Source organism: Barbatula barbatula, assembly GCF_947034865.1.
Source record: "Barbatula barbatula genome assembly, chromosome: 1".
NCBI classification, from domain to species: domain Eukaryota; kingdom Metazoa; phylum Chordata; class Actinopteri; order Cypriniformes; family Nemacheilidae; genus Barbatula; species Barbatula barbatula.
In genome coordinates, this window is record NC_136766.1 from 2324703 (window position 1) to 2346322 (window position 21620).

General features: G+C 38.9%; 1 protein-coding gene across 1 annotated transcript; it reads right to left on the minus strand.

Moving 5' to 3' along the window:
- Positions 1-146: 146 nt before the first annotated feature.
- mapk8ip1b (mitogen-activated protein kinase 8 interacting protein 1b) lies at positions 147-14457 on the minus strand. The gene is made up of 12 exons (XM_079468245.1): positions 13989-14457; positions 13717-13828; positions 8570-8812; positions 8198-8282; positions 6307-7155; positions 5743-5818; positions 5466-5641; positions 4818-4921; positions 2146-2253; positions 1981-2051; positions 1161-1259; positions 147-1061 (listed from the first exon to the last, which is right to left on the minus strand). Exons 1-12 carry the CDS (start codon positions 14042-14044, stop codon positions 989-991), a joined length of 2052 nt encoding a protein of 683 aa, XP_079324371.1. The 5' UTR covers positions 14045-14457; the 3' UTR covers positions 147-988.
- Positions 14458-21620: the final 7163 nt, after the last annotated feature.

A 21620-nucleotide genomic window follows, 5' to 3' on the forward strand; every position in this document is an offset into this window, starting at 1 on the left:
GTCTTTACTTGTTTACTTTACTTAGTTTATGATATATTGTCGATATATTTGAGTTTTTCCATTTCCAGAATTAAAGTTTTATATTTGAAACCAAGCTCAACAGCAATAAGTGATCACAATCGTACAGAAAGAAACAAGCATCTTTTGGGAAAGAATATATTTATTTGCCGTATTTTAAGATGTTCTCAAACAAACATGATCCCTGTTGAAAAAGCCTTTCACGAGCACACACAACAATTTGTGCTTTCTTCAGGTATGAAGCCCAAAACTCATTTTTACAAGAAAGAAATACTTCATGGGTTTATCTAAACGATTAAAGCAAGTGTCAAGCTCTGTTGATCTAACACACAACACACAGAAGTGAAGAATGAAAGGCTTCTCTCACCATCAGAGTGACGTCCACAGAACCTCTGGGTTTTATTCATATTTCTATTGTATTTATGAACGGGAACTAATACTGATTTCCCTTTAGTAGTGTTGTGATATTCTACACTAACATTTGAATCTGTTCAGAGATTATATACACGTATGTATATAAGACATAATGTTGCCCTTTTATCTGAATGATCATGATGCTCTTGACAGGCAGATTTCGGGAAGTGATTCTGTGAAACGTCACAGGACATTGAGAGACGGATCTCAATGAGTTTGTGTGGTATTTTAAAGTCAGTGTGTGTTTTTGTGCTATGAAAAAATAGAAGAGAAGAAGCGTTTCTCTCTAAGCCTGAAGCGCACACAGAGCCATAACACGCAAGCAACGGCAAAGACCTGATAAAAATAATCTCTCGAATCACCAAAAATCCTCAGCATACAGGAAAATAATTTCATTTTTCACCGTCGTTTCTTTCGAGCATCATCTATCAGCAGTCGTCTCAGATCTCTCGGCTCGGTCCGTATTAATGTTAGTCTTTCATTATACGCTATATTTCTCATGTTGATGTGGTGTTGGTGTTGTTCTGTACACATGACTGAAGAGAGGAGATCAACATTACTCCAGATAGATGTCTTCTGTTGGACACGAAACCTCCACAAACTCTTTGTAGTATGAGTGAAAGGCTCTTCTGTTAAACACCACAGATGATGGCAACATTATTAAAACATCAATAAACCAACATGAGAACAGAAGAATGCATGAAATCAGAAATGAATAGAAGAGTTACCTGACAGATTGTGCCAGAGGTTTTGTGGAGTTTGCAGACACAAACACGTGACACGCAAATCTTTCATCAGCCGGGTGTTTGGTGATAAAACCAAAATATCTGTAGACATTTCAGAGGTTTAAGTGCAAACGTATACAGACTAGACTAATAATACAGCACAATATTGAAAATACTGCCAATAATTCTTGACAACATATCAAAATAATTGTTCACGTTTCTCTGAATTCACAAAAGCTAACGTTACATATACTACTTTATTTTAACAATTTGAGCATATTTTAATAAAAACAAAAAGATAAATACAACTTATATATATATATATATATATATTCACCAAAGATGATCTAACCAGATTGTGTTTCAAATTTGATGTAATGAAAAATGAGGGTTCTGTGATTCGTTTAACCGCAGTACCCCCAGTGGCCAGTAGGCGTCTTGTCTTAGTGACAAATGGTCAAGTGACATTTCATTTAACACTTTTACTACTTTTGTCTTTTTCAAAACTTGAAAAGGAATTTGAAAACTATTGACTCCAACCGTACTTGAAAGGTTGTCACTGACAGTATACTGCGTTATCAAAGTTGACAAGCACTTTTTAAAACTTTTTGATATTTGCAAAACTCCATGACAAACAGAAAGGGGGACAAAAAATAATGATTCATAGCAAATCAAAATCCTAAAATATAGAGATACAAGATTTCAGAAGAACATATGAAAGTTAGCAGCATTCAATGTTAAATTCAACATAACATAAGATAACAGGTTTTAAGCGTTTATGTGATTATTGCGATGTTCAAATTGTGAAATAATAAGACCATACTTTCTGTTTTTGGGATGATATCCACAGAATGAGATGTTTTTCAGATGGAAGAAGTGACTGTATTGGGAGCCCTGTGGAAACATGTTTATAAAAGAATCAGATGCATACACAGCGACACAATCAAACATTTAATGAAAATGGCGACTTGCGGGTTTGCGTTCTTACACTTTGAAAGTGATCGTGTGCAGTGAGCTTGAGTCCTTTCACGCTGACCTCCAGACTGCAGGATGATGGAGGATTATAGTGAAGCGTCAGTCGTCTGTTCACAGCAATCTGAAATCAATCATACTGCTTCTTTAACAAGTTCAGCTAAACTCTACACGACATAGTTTCACCATGAACTCATGTCAAGTGTCATCATTTAATAATCTTGACTTTATTACATAAATCGCTGCATATGGATGCTGACCCAACCGCAGGGTCTGACATATTTCATATAATCAGATTAACAGATGATCGATCAGAGCAATGATTTTCAACCAGAGAGATCGTCAGGTGTGCCGCGGGAAATGATCTGATATCACCTAATTAACCATTGTCGGGTGTCTGTGCTGTAATAAAGTGTAACAGATAATGTAATACTCTTCGATTTCAGTGGGTGGCAGCAGAGAGCGATGCCTGTAAAGACAATAGTTAGTGCTGCACGACACGTGACAGTTTGGGATCTCAGCAAGACGAGCAAGTGACAGTGATGGAGAAGGGAAAATGCAAATGCCGAACAGGGCCCAGATGAAGGCCCTAGTATGAGTGGTCAAAAGAAAAAAGACAAGACGGTGAGCTCGAGGCAATACAGCGAAAGCTATCTTTCATTTGGATTTACTCTCACCGGGGATGCGACAGCACCGACGCCGCTGTGTTTGCTGTGTGGTGAGAAGCTATCCAATAGCGCCATGGTGCCAAGCAAGCTTAAACGCCATCTCCAAACGAAACACCCTTCCGTTCAAAACAAGCCGATGGACTATTTTGTACGCTTACGTACAAACAATGAGAAACAGGCAACTATTTTACAAAAAGCACAAAGTTAAACGAGAGAGCCCTCAAAGCTAGCTACCTTGTTGCTGAACTCATAGCTAAATCAAAAAAGTCCCACACTGTGGCAGAAACATTAACACTGCCAGCTTGTAAAGCCATTGTAAATGAGATGCTCGGCCCTGACGCGGCCAAAGAGATAGCTAAAGTGCCTCTCTCAGATACCACAATTGCCAGACGTCTTGATGACATGTCTGCGGACATCGAAACTGTTGTTTTGGAAAAGATGCCCATCAGTAAGAAATTTGCCTTGTAACTTGATGAGTCGACGGATATTAGTGGACATTGTCAGCTCTTGGCCAACGTGCGTTTTGTGGATGGAGAAACCATTAGAGAAAACTTCCTAATTTGCAAGGCACTGCCAGAAAAATCATCAGGAGAGGAAATATTTCGGGTCACGTCGGAATATCTTGACAAAAGCGGGCTTACGTGGGAAAACTGCAAAGGTTTCTGCACTGATGGAGCCGCAGCCATGGTCGGGCGCATCAAAGGCTTCGTAAGTAGGGTCAAAGAAAGAAACCCAGATGTTATTGTTACGCACTGTTTTTTGCACCGTGAGGCCCTCGTTGCAAAGACCTTACCAGCAGATCTAGCTCCTGTGTTGGATGATGTTGTGCGCATAGTGAACTTTGTGAAGACGCGACCTTTGAAATGTCGCTTATTTGCGTCTTTGTGTGAGGAAATGGGAGCGGAACATAAGGTCTTATTGCTCCACACGGAGGTCCGGTGGCTGTCGCGCGGCAAAGTGCTGGCTCGTGTGTATGAGCTGCGAGAGGAACTTCAAGTATTTCTGACAAACGAGACGTCCGATTACTCAAAGCTGCTTGCAAGTGATGAGTGGTGTGCAAAGCTGGCATACCTGGCTGATATATTTCATCATCTGAATGAACTGAACACACGGATGCAAGGCCGAAATGAAAACCTGCTTACAAGCACTGATAAAATGAACGGATTCTGTTTAAAGGTGCAGCTCTGGCAACAACATGTGCAGCGTGGCAACCTTGAGATGTTCCCGCTCACCGAGAAACGTCATGATGGCAACACTGCTGTAATGGGCGAGGTGATTGGCACACATTTGAAAACTCTCGAGGAGAAGTTGTCATTATATTTCTCTTCAGCCTTCACAGAATGCCTTGACTGGGCTAGGGACCCATACAGCTCAGCATCCGTTGGTGGAAAGGACATGACTTTAAAGGAGCAAGAGGAACTCATTGAACTGAAACAAGATCGTGGTTTGCTGATCTTCCTTTGGACAGTTTTTGGTTATCTGTTGCCAAGGAGTTCCCCATTCTGGCCAACAAAGCTATTTTGACATTGCTCCCGTTTTCAACCACATATCTATGTGAGCTGAGCTTCTCAAGCTTGACTGCGATCAAAACGAAAAACAGAGAGCGACTGAGAGCTGTTGAGGAAGAGCTTCGTGTGTGTCTTTCTACCATTCCTGCCAGGATATCCATTTTGTGTTCATCGAAACAGGCCCAGGTTTCACACTAAGTGAGTAAAAATACATTTAGAAACTATATTGTTAACTATATGTATTGTATGTACTGTGTTAGAGTGTCATTTTGGTCGGTGGTGTGCCCCAGAATTTTGTAAGTGTAAAAAATGTGCCGCGGCTCAAAAAAGGTTGAAAATCACTGGATGAGAGGATGATGCTGGACTGACGGAAGATAACGGACGAGAGATCACCCGAAATAAAATAATTTGACTTGCAGTGTATGAACACAAAAACACATTTCTCGAAATATCGTCTTTTGTGTTCTACAGAAGAACGGGTCAAAGATCGTCTTTAATATTGTTTGACAAACCTTCTGCATGGCAGCACACAGCACGTCATTGCCTTTGTGATGAAGCACCTGAACAGATCCAAGAAACTTCAGTCTGAACTCATCCGTCCATTCAGAACCTGCACCTGAAGACATAAACCGTAACAAAATATTAAAGGATGTCAAATAATCCCCCCACAAACAAATGTTGCTGTTTGTGCTTCACATATCACACATGTCTGTATGATACCCGATCATCTTTCTTTCTTCTTAAACGTTGTGCATGAACACATGTAAATGAATAATTGACTCAGCTCACGATGCCATGCGAGTCACGATACTCATCTCACCATACGATACATTTACACTTTATTTTGACCAATTAGAAGCGAATTACTTCGCAAATGAAAATTTCTTTGCAAAATGAAAATATATTTGAAGTCAAATAACAAAACGAAACTGCTATTTTTTAAAGAACCAAAAATAAAAAGTTAAAGTATCAAATAACATCTCAACCGGCTTGAATCATCACATATTATAATCAATTTTCAACAAGCCTACGGTGAATCGTTACAACCCTATGAAATGGTCATAGCAACATGAAAAGATGCTAGTTGCCATGGCAACAAGATGTGCGGGCATGTGAGAAGACGAGAGGAGAATCTCTCATCCGTCAGTCATGTGTCGTACTCTTTAAGCCGACTTCAGGCTCTTTGAAGACCTCGCTGGCGTAATATGCAGGAAAGATTCCTCGCTGTCCCGTTCTCATGTTAAAACCCTCAAACCAGAAGTCTTCATCCTCCACCAGCACCAGCAGAGGGTCATTGACATCCATCTCAAGCTCATCTTCATGACGGGGAACAAACCTGACCCACGCAAAAGATCATGAGATCACCAAAACAAACACAATCCTGCTGTACCACAATACCAAATATTGATTTAAGCATCTCTTTTTGTTTGTGTTTACCTGTAAACAGCTCTGTGTGTTTGCACTCGTTCCTCGCCATTAATAATGCAGGAAAACAGACCGAAGGATTCTGTACCTACAACAGACATTAAACACAAAACTCAATACAGAAATATTAACCAGCTTATGATTCAAAGTATTTCACGTCGACCCAGAGGAAAAAAACATGGTTCTCTGTTGTGTTTCATTTAAGTATTGAGATGTTTCTCCTAAAAAGGTGTAATTGGTGAAAAACACATGACAAGTCTGGAGGTGTCAATTGAACGTAGATTGAAGAGGTCGAATAATCTGGACTTGATGAGAAATGTTTGAGATCGTCATTAATATTGACTTTTGATTTCAGACTCGACAAATCTTGACAAACAAAGTTTGTGACATATCAGACGAGTCTAGAAGAAATGATTGAGATATTAAAGAGATCTTCGTGTTAATATCACCCTGAGATCATTTAAAACTGCGTCACCCACTTTGTCTTTACTTTTACTAAAATAAACTACAATTATATTTTCATCTACACAAACGAATGTGCGTGCTCCAATTCACTCAAGTGCACACGACACGTACTGGATGAGCGTGAGCAGCCGTTCCTGAACACGTTGACGAACTTCCGAGAAAACGTGCCGTCGGGTGTGGAGCTCTCTGACGGGCAGGTGGAAACTTCATTGCGTTGTCTCCCCTCGTCATCATCGTCCTCCTCGTACTCTCTGTCGTATGTAGATGACACGCAGTTGTCGTAGACCGTGGCCGTGTCGCTGTCATCGCTGTAACCATGGTAACAGTCCCTCAGACTGACCAGCTCCAGCCGATCGTGTTCATCCACCACCAGAGTGTACTTCACCGAATCGTAAGACAGCCCGTTCGTGTCCGAGTTGCTCAGTGTCCCCAACAGACTCTCGTGAGGGGCCTCACCTGCACCGCAGTCTCTGTAACACAGGTCTTCCGCTCCGGTGACCTCATCTCCGCCGCAGACGACCAAGGCCTCCACACACGAGGAATAAGGAGGCGGTTGGAGCTGGTCCTCGTGGTCTTTGAATGAGGAGATGATCTGCTCGTGGAACGGGGACTGGTAGGGCGGCGGAGCTTCGCTGTCGGAACTGAGGGGCCGGAGAGGGAGCACTGGGGGTCTCTCGGGCTCCGGGGCCTCGGCGCAGCGCTGTACCGGGGTCAGATAGATCTCTTCGGTCGGCTCCAGACGCACGTGGGTGTGGTAACGGATCCGCTCGCAGGTGCTCATTTCTCTGCGGGTCACGGTTCTGCAGGGTTGAGTGTGGGGGGCTTTGGAGGGTCCGTCGCCCGGCGGCTGGTCTGTCGATGTCCCGCAGTCCTTCATTTGTGTCCGAGCGGCACCGCTGGCCTGTTGGATCTTCTCGTCGTCACTGAGACACACGTGCTCACGCGAGGTGGTCCGTTCACCTGAAACGACACAAAATCACACACGTGAGGATCTCAAATGAAACTTTCCAGCACCACCTGTACAGATTTCGAGAGTTGCACGCGCACAAATGTTCTTGTTTTGTCCTCTGATGGCATTACACATAGTTTCATTTGGGCTAAAACACGAATTAAATTCTAAATGTTCAATGCTACTCAATGGTAAGTTAATAAAATGCTGAATGAAACATTTAAAATACTTCATAACTTTGCAATACATAAAAGTCTAAATCAAAAATGTTAAACTAACGTACACAAAGCTAGTAGACGTGTGTTTACAGCGCCACCTGCTGGACAAAATGTTCTTAAAGTGAAAAACTGGTATATGAATTTATTGTAAAGTCACATTTATTTTTCTAGATATATATTTATTATATAAGACAATATATCCTTTTTTTTATTTCTATTTCATGGTCACTGTTTGGTCAAATATTTCTTGATTATTTCAACATTTACTGTTGTGAAGTCCAGTAAGACCGTCATGAGAATTTGGTGACAGCTCTGCTGAACAAAAGTTATAAAATCAAATGAATATATTTTAAGACTAGATTTAGATTTAGAAATATAGGCAATAAATGGTTAATATAATAGAAAATATTATTCCTAAATTCAGGAAGAACTTACCCCATTACTTTATTTTATTTAGTACATGTATAAATTGATCAAACACTATGACTCTAATACTTATTTATTCATTTAGCAGATGCTTTTAACCAAGCAACAGACCAAACGTTTGCTAAATATATCTAATTTCTCTGTTACGGACGCAGATGAGCAGACTAAAAATAAAAGCATGTTTTGAGATGTAAGCAGGTTTTGTAGATGACTGAGCTGAATCAGATGCACATGACTGTAGTTGGCAGCGCTGCACGACTCTTTTGTTACTGACACAACAGAAGGATTCTCTCTGTCAGTCCATATAACCAAATAACATCATTCAGCACCAGTTCTTTATTTTATCATAAACAAAGAGATCATCATCATCAAAATCATCATCATCTGTGAAAAAAGCTGAAAAAACAACCTATTTTAAGCGTTGATGACGACGTCTGAGAGATTTTCTCCTGCCAGCTGAACTTCTTCGCCAGCGAGTTGTTGTTTAAAGTGTCCTGTGGATGAGATGCAACACACAATGAACGGTTGATAATCTCTGGTTTGAGGGCTGTGAGGGGCTCTGGATGCTCTGAGAGATTCAAGTTAAACAAAACACTTTACTTTCACACAGAACCGAGCAAAGGTTTGTGTGTGTGGCATTTAAAGGGGAAAGACTACTCCCTCCAACACTTCCTAAACTTTCTCTCTCTCTCTCTCTCTCTATTTATTTGTATGTATAGTGAGCCCAGAAATACAGAACTACGAGCATTTAAACCCCCTCATCATCATCATCATCATGTACCTGTGAGCGTGGAATCTGTGGGAACAGGTTGAGAGTGGTTGGTCTTTTGGGACGGTAGGTCTCCATGGCGACAGGATGAGCAGACTCCACAGCAGGTGCCTTGCGGTCATGTGAGCACGTCGCTCTCTGACTCCTGTCGGATGGTTCAGTGTGATGTGAGGAGTGCATTTCTGCCCCGTCCCGACCTGCCGCGCCTCCCATCTTATCTTCACCACTACTGGCTGCCTGCGTCATGTGATCCTGCTGGGATTGGAGAGATCAGCTGTCAGTCAAAAGCAGGAGGCCACAGACCTCCCCATCAGAGAGGGCGATGACATCAGACCGCTCCATTATCTGTCCTAACAAAGGCTATTCATGAGTGCGGTTTAACTCGTTGCATTACAATGAGACGCACACATACAGCTTCAGATGAATGAAAACAACATTCCCATAAGAAGGAAAAATCACTTTCGTAGCTTAATGGAGAGCGGAAACCTTTTGCCCCGGAGAAAAAGACTCAGAAATCTGACAAATGTCATTAGAGTTTCAGAAGAGATGTCAACATTGAGCTCAGATTCGTCCAGTCTGCTTTGGAAAGTCAATATTATCGAAAGATCTCAATATGAACTTCTCATCACATTTTATTTCACCTGTACAATCTACATTCATTTACACCTCCAGACTCATCACGTGTTTCAACTTTTACACTCTCATCTGTTGCTTGTTTGATCCTGTTGTAGGTTATACATCTGAGACTAAATTGATAAACAACGAGAGCTCTGTCAAATCTCCTGAGCTATGGAAGAGCTCATCAGAGCAATGGCATTATCAATGGTTTATCTAATGTATTCCTAACACGGTATCCTTCAAGCATGTTTTTTTCAGATGAATTTGGCACCGCTTTAGATTACGGCCCGCGATGTATTAAACAGGATTTTCAGTGTGACTAATTGTAACAATAATGTACCTCTACAGTACATACAGCACATATACGTAGGTAAAGGGGAATAAAATGCGGAGTTTGTGGAAAAGTATATTGTAAGTATTCTAAAACTAAGGAGTAACTGTAGTAATATAACGTGGTATGAATGGCCTGCAGTATGCTACACAACAATCTTAGCGTGAACATACACTACATCAAAATTAACCCATAAATAAGCTACTGTGGATATTAATTAATTAATGTTGATATTGAATAAGCGTTCTTATTTTATTATCATAGCAAACATGAAATAAGGGGAAAATATGTGTTTAGTTTTTGCGTGAGCAAAACAGCATGAATGAAGTCCGCAGACTGTCTGTCAACTGTAAATTTGGAGTTTGGACTTTAGGATTCATTTTTATTTGATTGATTTTATGATTGTTGGTCACTATGAGTCATTTTGATGAGTTTAATGTGTAAAATGTGCAAAACTATGATCAAAAGTTCAAGAGCGGTTTGATTTGGATGTTTACATGGCATGCAGTTCCCTCATGAATATATTTAGCCATTGTCCTTACTCTTACCCCTTTATACTCCAAACTTTATATATTGTTCTTCTACAGACATGTACTGTAGATTTACATTATTGTTACAAGTTACGCTGTTAATACTGTTTAATTATGCGGTACATTGCGGGCCGTAATCTAAAGCGTTATCGTGAATTTCATGGTATGTCCATAAAAGGATGACACAGAGTCATAAAACAGCACTAATGGGTGAATGTTTGAACTTAAGCATCATCCAAAAACCAGAGAACAGCAGAAATAGGATTTAAGGTCAATCTGTTGAAATGATGTGAGCATATGTGTGATGAGCCAACACGGTCTCATGGGAATTCGTGAAATTGTCATGAAATGTAAATCTGTTCATTCGTGTTCATCAACCAACACCTTCCCTCAAACCCTAAAATCACAGCCGCAAAGGCTAATTTGGCTAAAAATGCTAGTTTCAGAAGGTGGCAAAGAAATGATAAATGGCTCCCATCACCCCGCCTCTAAATCTAACGTCTCAGGGGAAAAGTCATATCATAACAAAACATACGAATGAGATCGTAGGAAATAGGAATTTACACGAATGAGCCATTTTGTTAATTAATTCCCATTAGATTGCGTTGATATATATTTATACATATGAAAGTGACCTATTTGTCAGTTATGGAGAACCATACCTGAAATGTGGCCTCATCCAGTGAGTAGTGAACACACGCACAGCAAGTCGTGAACACATGTACACCCGGAGCAGTGGGCAGCTATCACTGCAGCGCCGGGGAGCAAGTAGGGGTAAGGTGCCTTGCTCAAGGGCACCTCAGTCGTTACCTGCCGGCCCTGAGGATCCACCTGGTCACGAGTCCGACTCTCTAACCATTAGGCCACGACTGCCTCAAATATGAAAGATATTGCGTAAGTACTTTTGATGGAAAGTCGTGCTGACTGACAAGAGAAAAAGGGGGAAATACGTGTTGATGAACACGAATGAATAGATTACGGTTCGTGACAATTTCACGAATTCCTGTGAGACTGAAAAACAGAAATCTAGAATGTGTAAAGAAATACTCTTTATCCTCTTTAAACCTGTTGATATGCATGACATATCCCTTATTGCTCCCTGAATTCTTTGTAATTCACTTTGGATTAAAGCGTCTACTAAACGACTAAACTACTAAATTACTAAATGACTAAACTACTAAACTACTAAACTACTAAATGACTAAACAACTAAATTACTAAACGACTAAACTACTAAATTACTAAATGACTAAACTACTAAACTACTAAATGACTAAACAACTAAATTACTAAATGACTAAACTACTAAACGACTAAACAACTAAATTACTAAATTACTAAACTACTACTAAATGACTAAACAACTAAACTACTAAACGACTAAATGACTAAACAACTAAATTACTAAACAACTAAACGACTAAACTACTAAATTACTAAATGACTAAACAACTAAATTACTAAATTACTAAACAACTAAACTACTAAACGACTAAATTACTAAACAACTAAATTACTAAACGACTAAATGACTAAACTAAACTACTAAACAACTAAACGACTAAACTACTAAATTACTAAATGACTAAACAACTAAATTACTAAATGACTAAACTACTAAACGACTAAATGACTAAACAACTAAATTACTAAACGACTAAACGACTAAACTACTAAATTACTAAACTACTAAATGACTAAACAACTAAATTACTAAATGACTAAACTACTAAAAGACTAAATGACTAAACAACTAAACTACTAAACAACTAAATGACTAAACAACTAAATTACTAAATTACTAAACTACTACTAAATGACTAAACAACTAAACTACTAAACGACTAAATGACTAAACAACTAAATTACTAAACAACTAAACGACTAAACTACTAAATTACTAAATTACTAAACAACTAAACTACTAAACGACTAAATGACTAAACAACTAAATTACTAAACGACTAAATGACTAAACTAAACTACTAAACAACTAAACGACTAAACTACTAAATTACTAAATTAATAAACAACTAAATTACTAAACAACTAAACGACAAAACTACTAAACTACTAAATGACTAAACTACTAAATTACTAAATGACTAAACTACTAAATTACTAAACTACTAAATTACTAAACGACTAAATGACTAAATGACTAAACTACTAAATGACTAAATGACTAAACGACTAAATTACTAAATTACTAAATTACTAAATGACTAAACTACTAAACGACTAAACAACTAAATTACTAAATTACTAAACTACTAAACGACTAAATGACTAAACAACTAAACTACTAAACGACTAAATGACTAAACAACTAAATTACTAAATTACTAAATGACTAAACTACTAAATGACTAAACGACTAAATTACTAAATTACTAAATTACTAAACTACTAAACGACTAAACAACTAAATTACTAAATTACTAAACTACTAAACGACTAAATGACTAAACAACTAAACTACTAAACGACTAAATGACTAAACAACTAAATGACTAAACAACTAAACTACTAAATTACTAAATGACTAAACAACTAAATTACTAAATGACTAAACAACTAAACTACTAAACTACTAAACGACTAAATGACTAAACAACTAAATTACTAAACGACTAAATGACTAAACAACTAAATTACTAAACGACTAAACGACTAAACTACTAAATTACTAAACGACTAAATTACTAAATTACTGAACTACTAAACAACTAAACAACTAAATTACTAAATTACTAAACTACTAAACGACTAAATGACTAAACAACTAAACTACTAAACGACTAAACAACTAAATTACTAAACGACTAAACTACTAAATTACTAAATGACTAAACAACTAAATGACTAAATGACTAAACGACTAAATTACTAAATTACTAAATGACTAAACTACTAAACAACTAAATTACTAAATTACTAAACGACTAAATAACTAAATTACTAAATTACTAAATGACTAAACGACTAAATGACTAAACAACTAAATTGCTAAATGACTAAACCACTAAACGACTAAATGACTAAACAACTAAATTACTAAACGACTAAACGACTAAACTACTAAATTACTAAATTACTAAACTACTAAATGACTAAACGACTAAATGTTAATATCCCATCAACTGGCAGGAAATACCTGTTTTGAAGTGCAGGACTTTTAACTATAAATAAATGCAACAAACTGAGGACTTTTAACGCTTGCTTTATTAATCAGAGAAGAGAAACAAACTCTGTCGACCATTTAAAATAAATAACAAAACAAACATTGCAAAACAAACATTAGACGGTGTGTGTTCACCAGACCGATAAGGCCTATGACAACAAGTATCGCTTTAGCGATTCGAAAGCTCAACTGTCCACCTGCTCTCGCGATACTTGATTATATATGCAGATCGATCTGAGTAGCGTCACACAAAGTCAAGCACGCTTATATTTCCAAGTTCTGTTTGGTGTTGATAAAGGGGAAAAGGTTTGTTGATGTGCTGAAGCCCAGAAGTACATAACTGCATATGTTTATGAGCGCTAAGAAGAATGATGGTAAATGTGTTCAAAAGTCAAGAAAAAAGAAGAATTCATAATAAAAGTCCATGAGGAAGGGTTGGATATATGAGCAGCTGTTGAGGTTAGATTGAACATATTCAAGCATGATATTTCCTCACCTTGATCTCAGAGGCGTTATAGCTGGACCTGAGGACAAATTCATCTCTGATTTCTGTGATTTCAGACAAATCTGCATCTTCAAATTCCTCCAAACCTATGTCATGTGTCAGCCTACGAAAACAAACAAAACTGCTCTCATGAATCAGGCAAAACAATGAGAAAAACAAGATGAGATCTCTATGAACTTTATGTGGTCTGAATGACCTTTATGCATCAAACACACACTTTAACATCAGCTTCTCACCGTAACACACATGTAAAATCATCTCACCATTTCTCCCACTGCTCCTCTGACCATTCCTCCTTTCCATCACTGTTGGAGTCCATGCTGTGAGCAGTGCAGCGGAGAATTACAATGTTGACAGATGCTCAAAGCATTCTTCATATTTCTTCCACTTCAGCTACACGCTTCAGATGCAGTTCACACGACACCGGCGCATGCGACACATTCATATTCTCCATTTACTGTAATTATCCAGAATTGTGACGTAGATTGTTGTCCTCCGCAGGCAAACGCTGGATCTCTCTCTCCCTCTCTGCTCATTTATGCCTTCATCCACATTGCAACAGGATTTGCATCACACGTCCAAGAAATAATGTGTGATGTGAATTTTTATTAAGGCACCTGAGCAGAGAGATGCTGCTGAACCACGATGCTGTTTATTCATAATTCATCACGCAGTCCAGCCAATGGCAGTCGTGTTGTCAGCATCCACCATCCCCCAGCATCTCTCTCTCTCTCTCTCTCTCTCTCTCTCAGCTCTCGAGGGCACTCTGGTGGATTGTATTGTATATGTGTGGTTACGGGCCTATGAATCTATCCATTCTCCTCCTTCAAGGGCACAGTGGAGAAAATACATAAGGAAAGATAAATATCAAACACAGTTTGTTCTAACGAATAAATCTGCACATTGCATATGAGATGCTAGTGTGCAAGACATTACAAACCGACAGGCTAATGCTGCATGTTGTGCATGAGATCTTATAGATTTTACGAGGAACAGTCAGGGTTTAGAGATGCGTTTGTGATATTACAGTATTTCACAATTGCTAAAAAATCTAAACCCCATTCTCTGAACCCAATGCTCGGTGGCCTAAACCCATTTGTAGAATGAGTCACTTCGTAGGCAAAACCTTAAACAAGTTCAGATAGTTAAGACACTGTTTGCAAATCTCACCCACTCTTTTTGCAAAACTCTAAACAGATTCTTCCTCACTGAAACACATTTTGCACTGTGTTGCAAAATGGTAAATACATGTGACAAAAGTTAAAAACACCTACAACACAGCTGTCATTGTTTACACACAACAACTCAAAATTGTTCACACTTGTTTCTAATGATGTGATCAAATCAGTTGTCTAGAATATAAGCCAGTACAGGTACATTGAGTGTTGATACCACAATGGATGGAAACAATGTGAGAGGAAGAGTTTGTGTAAGAGGTGGTGGACGAGGAGGAAGAGTACAAGGACAACAAAGAGCAACATGAATAATAGTAATTTCAGATCAAATCCGGGCAACTGTGATAGACCATGTTCTTGTTCATGGAATGACAATAAGGGAAGGAGGACAAAGAGTACAACCCAATTTGTCCAGATTCTCTGTGGCCACCATAATCAGGACATTGAGAGAAGAGAACAGGTAAATGTATTGTTTCTCTAATTTGTGCGACTGAAAGTTTACTGTATACATTTGATATAGTACATCAGTTTATCAATAGAAAGGGGAGTAGGGAAAAAAGAATAAAAGATTTACAATACATTTCACATATGAATATGATGTCCATTACTATTGTTTCTGTATGTATACATTTGTGATAGCATTTTCCCTTTTGTAGAATTGCAAGTCGACCATATGAGGGTGGAAGGACTCCTTGGTTCTCCCAACAGCAAGAGGCTCTTATTGTTGATATGGTCCGTCAAAACAATCTCATCCGACTGCGTGAAATACAGCAAAGACTTGTAGAAGACAATGTAAACTTGGAAGGTATCAACAGTGTCAGCCTTTCCCGTGTCCTCCATCGCAACAGGGTAAGCATGAAGCAAGTGTACAGAGTTCCCTTCGAGCGCAATTCAGAAAGGGTCAAAGATCTACGATATCTGTATGTGCAAGTAAGTGTACACTTTCAGCACTGATGCTTACAGTACAAGTTTGTAGCCTACAGTTACAGGTTTTTTTGGACGATTTTCAAAACACTAAACACAATTAGCACAACCACACAACCTATTAGCAAAACACTAGAGATCTTTTGCATAATTAAAAACTCTGAACTATAAAAACTATACACTTCTGTTTAAAAAACACACTTTGTTACATTACTATAATCTGTTTGCACGAGTTACACTCTGCTGTGATAAACCTAAAACACTTTTAGCACTTCTACTTGCAGACTACAGAAACTCATTTATTTCTCAACACGCCCAAAATGTTGACATGGAGATTCATAATACTGTAACAAAATGTCACTTTACGTATTGAACTGTAAGTTTACTGTAAAAAAAACTAGACATTGTCTCTTTGCCTAGCTTGATCTGGCCAGAGAATTTCATCAACATCACAGGCAATGTTGTCATTAGCAAGACACCTTGGAAAGAAACGTCTTGAATGACGAATCAATCCTTGCATTACTGATACCTCCATCTGGTCACAGACCTCCTCCATGGCTTGAATGAGGGGTACCTCAGCCTGAAGACGGAGATCATATACCTTCCACCGCCATGCCGAGAAAACTCTTCTATAGGGTTGAGGAATGGGTATGGTGGAAGATATAGGATGGTGAAATGTGGATGTTGCTGAAACCAGTTCTGAACCAGAGCAGAGCGGTGGAAAGATACATTGTCCCAGACAACATTGTATTGCATATGATCGATTTGATTTGCTGCTGTTATGTTGTGCAATTGGTCCAAGAATGTAAGTATGAGTGCTGTGTTGTAAGGGCCCATATGGGCATGACGGTAGAGGACCCCATTGTGTGTAATGGCTGCACAGAGTGTTATATTACCCCCACGTTGCCCTGGGACATTGACTATAGCCCTGTGGCCAATGATGTTTCTTCCCCTCCTTCGTGTTCTCTTCAGGTTGAACCCAGCCTCATCTACGTAAATGAACTCATGCTGGATCTCCTCTCCATCCATTCGTAAAACTCCCTGAAGAACAGTGTCTGGCAAAATTGTGAAGTTCAGTGTAGATCTATTATACATATTACAGTACAGTAAAAGATTATGAGAGAGTATGCAAGATCACACTGCTAAAGTGAATACATACCTCTGCATAATCATGCCGCAGTCGTTTCACCCTTTCGGAATTGCGCTCGAAAGGCACTCGATAAATTTGCTTCATTTGAATATGTTTTTTTGTAGGATGCGTGCCAATGTTGGTGTTGAGACCTGATGGATATTGTAGAAACTGGCGTGGTTTTTGACAATGTTAGCTTGGAGCTGATTGAGTGTTATAGCATTGTTGGCCCAAACCATGTTTAATATCTCCCTCTCTTGCTGTTCTGTGAACATAGGAGGCCTTCCCCCTTGTCGTTCCTGACCCTCAAAAAGCAGTATACAATAGTAAAGTCATTTCACAGGAAAAGGTAACAGAAGTGCATAGAATACAGTACTATACGCAGTTACTGAAACTGTGCAGATGTTTTTGATATGATGATATTTTTACAATACCTATGTTACAGTCGAAATGTATCACACTTGCCACTGTGTATCGGCTTAGATTTGACTGTACTCGCAGTGCAGCCTCCCTCAGCGTCAGGCCGTGGTTGACAACGTGGTCAACCAGTGTTGAGTGGATCTCATTTGTCAGATTCGGTCCTCTTTGAGCACCTTCTTGTCTTCCTCTTCCTCTACCTCTACCTCCAGGATGGCCTCCATCTCTTCCTCTGTTGATTCCTCTTCTGTTTATTCCTCTTCCTCCTCTTCCTCCTCTTCCTCCCCTTCCGCCTCTTCCTCCTCGTTCTCGTTCTCCTCGTTCTCCTCGTTCTCCTCTTTCTCTGACTCTTTCCATTGTGCTTGAAGACCGATGAACTCACCTGCTGCTTTTTATAGTGCTTATACACCTGATTGGTGTGTCTACAATTAAGTGTTTGGACACCTGGTGACTGTGTTGAACCAATTGGTTGGACGGTGTGGTAATTTGACAGTCAGTGCTTTGGTATTGCAAGGAAGTGACTTCATGATAGATTTTTGTGTGTAATGTATGTTTAGAGTTTTGCAACAAGGTTGACAATGTGCTTATAGTTGTGCAAATATAGGCTGATGTATTGCTTCTTGAATGTAAGGTTTTGCTTATAGTGTACTATTTTTAATTTTAGTGATGTCCTATACCGTTACTGTAACTGCACTATACTGTAGTGTATATAAATCAGGAGTGCATATACATATGTACATACACTTTTGCAGAAATATGTCTTTCTGTAACACTTACAATACGATTTATTTATCTCTTTTATATATAGAGGGTGTTTGAAATGGATTCCATGGAAAGGCCCCATGAATATATTTTTGTAGATGAAGGAGGGTTCAATCTGGCGAAGAGGATAAGGAGAGGCTGGAACATAATTGGCCAACGTGCCATTGTGGAAGTCCCTGGCCAGCGCGGTGGCAATGTCATCCTATGTGCAGCCATAAGCAATGGGGGGGTTCTCCACCATCATGCAACCCTGGGGCCATATAACACGGACCATCTTCTTACATTTCTGGGTGGTCTTCAGGATGTTTTGTTTGAACGTGAGCAGGATCATCAGCAGGCAGTACATCCTGTCTTAAGTTGTGGTTTGGGACAATGTCAGCTTTCACCGTGGTGTGGTTCAACATCAACCAGCCGTTCGTGAATGTTCCACCATACAGCCCTTTCCTCAACCCAAAAGAAGAGTTTTTCCCTGCGTGGCGATGGAAGGTCTATGACCGTAACCCATATTCAAGGATAAATCTTTTACAGGCAATGGAATTGGCCTGTGATGACATAGGTGTGGAGTGTTGTCAAGGCTGGATTCGGCACACGAGAGGGTTCTGAGGAAGGTACAACATCGCATGTGATGTGGACGAAGTCCTCTGGCCGGACCCAGCACGAAGAGGCAGAATGAGTCTCTTATTGACAATAAAAGCTGAGGAAACAGTAAAAATGCCCCCCAAAACTTGTAAATTCTGCTATAGACTTGCTGTGTCAAATCATAACCGCTAGAGGCCAGTGTTGCTCTCTCTTTACAGTACCATGTTGCCCTTTTGAACATTTAGCCTGTGCAAAGTTTTAAAAGCTTAATATTACAATTTGTCATACAGAAGAACTATAAAAAAGGAAAGCTATGATTCTCAAATGCGACTTTCAGATCTTTAAAATGTTAATGGAAGGTTTAGATCTTTCATCTTTATCAACTGCTTTATAGTGTTATATTGCACATTTTCCTAAAATAGGATTTTAATTTCTGTCAAATAAGCATCATTCAGAAAATAATGATTTCATACACTTACATCATGTTCTGATAGAGAAACAGATGGTGTTTGAACAGTTCTCATCCTGTGGATGTTATTCACATCTTTTCATAGCAGTGTTGCGTCCTTCATAAAAACAGATGGCCTCTGAATGCGAGATTCATTCAGAAAGTCTTGCAAGCATCACACAACAGACTGTGTTCAACTTTCTCAAAGAAAAACTTTCAATGATTATCATTGTCATGATCGTGGCGGGAACATGGACAGAGGTCCCAAGTGCAGACAGCGGGTAAGGGGTTAACAAAGGATTTTTAATCAGAAAACAAAAACCGGGAGGGACTAAAATAACAGGACAAGGGTATGAACATGAAGGGTAACAGGAATAGAGACTGGACTACACCGGACTTACACACACACACAATGAACCAGCACAAGACAGAAGACACAGGGGCATTAAGTAAGGGAACCAATCAAGAGGGACGGTTGCGGGGCATGAGGAGACGAGAGGGCGTGAATAGAGACAAGACCGGAGAGAGCTTATGGCAAGCCATAAGGACCACAATCGCCTCTCTCCACATTAAACACCAGGTTCTGTCATGATCCTGCCACAAGAACAAGAGAAACCTCATGACAATCACTGAGTTGATACGACACGAGTCATTTAATACTCTGATGGGTTCTGTTTAATACAAATGTAGAGACCGACCTTGTGGATTTGAATAAATAACAAGTGTCCTTAATGCAAATGGAAGGAAAATGAAAGTCTGATTAAAATTTAAATGGAAACTGAATATTGAGTTTGAGAAAATCCAAAATCATAATTTCAGAAGTGCAGGATGGTGATCCACCATTAATGATGGTGACGATTAATTCAGCAATGATTTTCTGAGGAATCAGAGATTTAAAAATGGTCTGCTGTTAAACCCGATGTAGATATTCCACAGAAACCACAGCAAGTCCCTCAGAAATGTCAGATATTTAGTGCATTCCTTCGCTGGCAAAAGTCAAGTATTTCTGTTAACAGATCAACCATCTTATGATCTAAATGCATTGATCAATTTTGCTTTAAATGTCCATATCTATCATGAGAAACAAGTAAAAATCTTGCTGTTTTTTTTTTGCATAACCCCGTTTATTTTAAAGCAGGATTTCTAGACTTAACCAAAGCTGATGTTTTGAGAGATATAAAATTTGTGTTTCGATATTAACTGTCAGGTGAGAAGACAAAGAATGTTTTGGTTAAAGCAAAAGAGAACAGTCAACCGCTTTGAACTGACACACCCACACAAGTCTCTTATTTGCGTCTCTGTTGTTTGTGATGTCACAACGTTTCTGGACTCATGACATCATTCTCATGATTGGTTGATAAAACCCTGTGTGTGTGTGGAATTGAATGGATGTGGATGTGCCACTGACACGAATGGAAATGCAAATGAAAAGCTCTTCTCATAATCCTGTCTGAAGAAAACTGAATTCCCATCGTCTCGTGTGTTGTTTTTTAAAGCAATGTTAGGTTTTCTGGGGTCTACTGTATGTCAGGAGAAAGTTTTTCTTCTCTTTAGTTTGTAAACTCTCTGGCCTCGTTGTCCTTTTAACGGCGAAACTTCCTCTTTCACAGCGGGAGGTTTTGACATTATATTCATGTTCATCTGTCGCTGCCTGTCCGGCAGCTGTGAAACGGCATTAAATAAAGACCACAAACATTTGCCCTCTTGTGTGTCAAGGACAAAGAGAAACAATCTCCTCCTTACATGCTGCTTTACAAGTAAAGAGAAAAAGTTGCTTTGCTGGCAACTCTTGGATGACACACACACACGTACACTCTTAAAAATAAAGGTGATGCCACAGAAGAACCATTCACCCAAAGGATCTTTACATGACTTTTTATCATCTAAAGAACACTTTTCTCCACAAAAATCCTTCTTCAAAGGTTCTTCAGATGATAAAGGTTCTTCTATGACATCAAATAACCTTTAAAGCACCTTTTTCTAAGAGTGTCTGTGCAGTGTCCCTCACTATTTGCTTAAATGAACTTCAGGTGTATTTATAAGTATACTTCATGCAGTAAGTATAGTAATATCATTAGTATTTGGGACTAAACAGCCCCACTTATTACTTAATAAGATGCATACTTTCTTAGTTTAGCAGTAGTACACTTAAGTACAGAACTATGTTTGGATTTGTACTGCTACTACAGAACTTCTATACTTGTAGGGCATTTGTTTTACTTTAAGAAAGTGTACACTTTGAAGTATACTCTCAGTAAAATAAAGTTTTCTTTACTTCAAGTGTAAGTGTACTTACAGTTCATATTTAGATATTCTTTTTGCACAGTATGTGTTCTCGGTTTTTATTTTTTAAATTAGTATAAAAATTATCTACTTGAAATAAACCTTTAAGTGCATTTCTATCATCAACGTGTGTAAAGAAGTGCTTCACACATTTTGTTTACTGTAAAGTATTCCACCT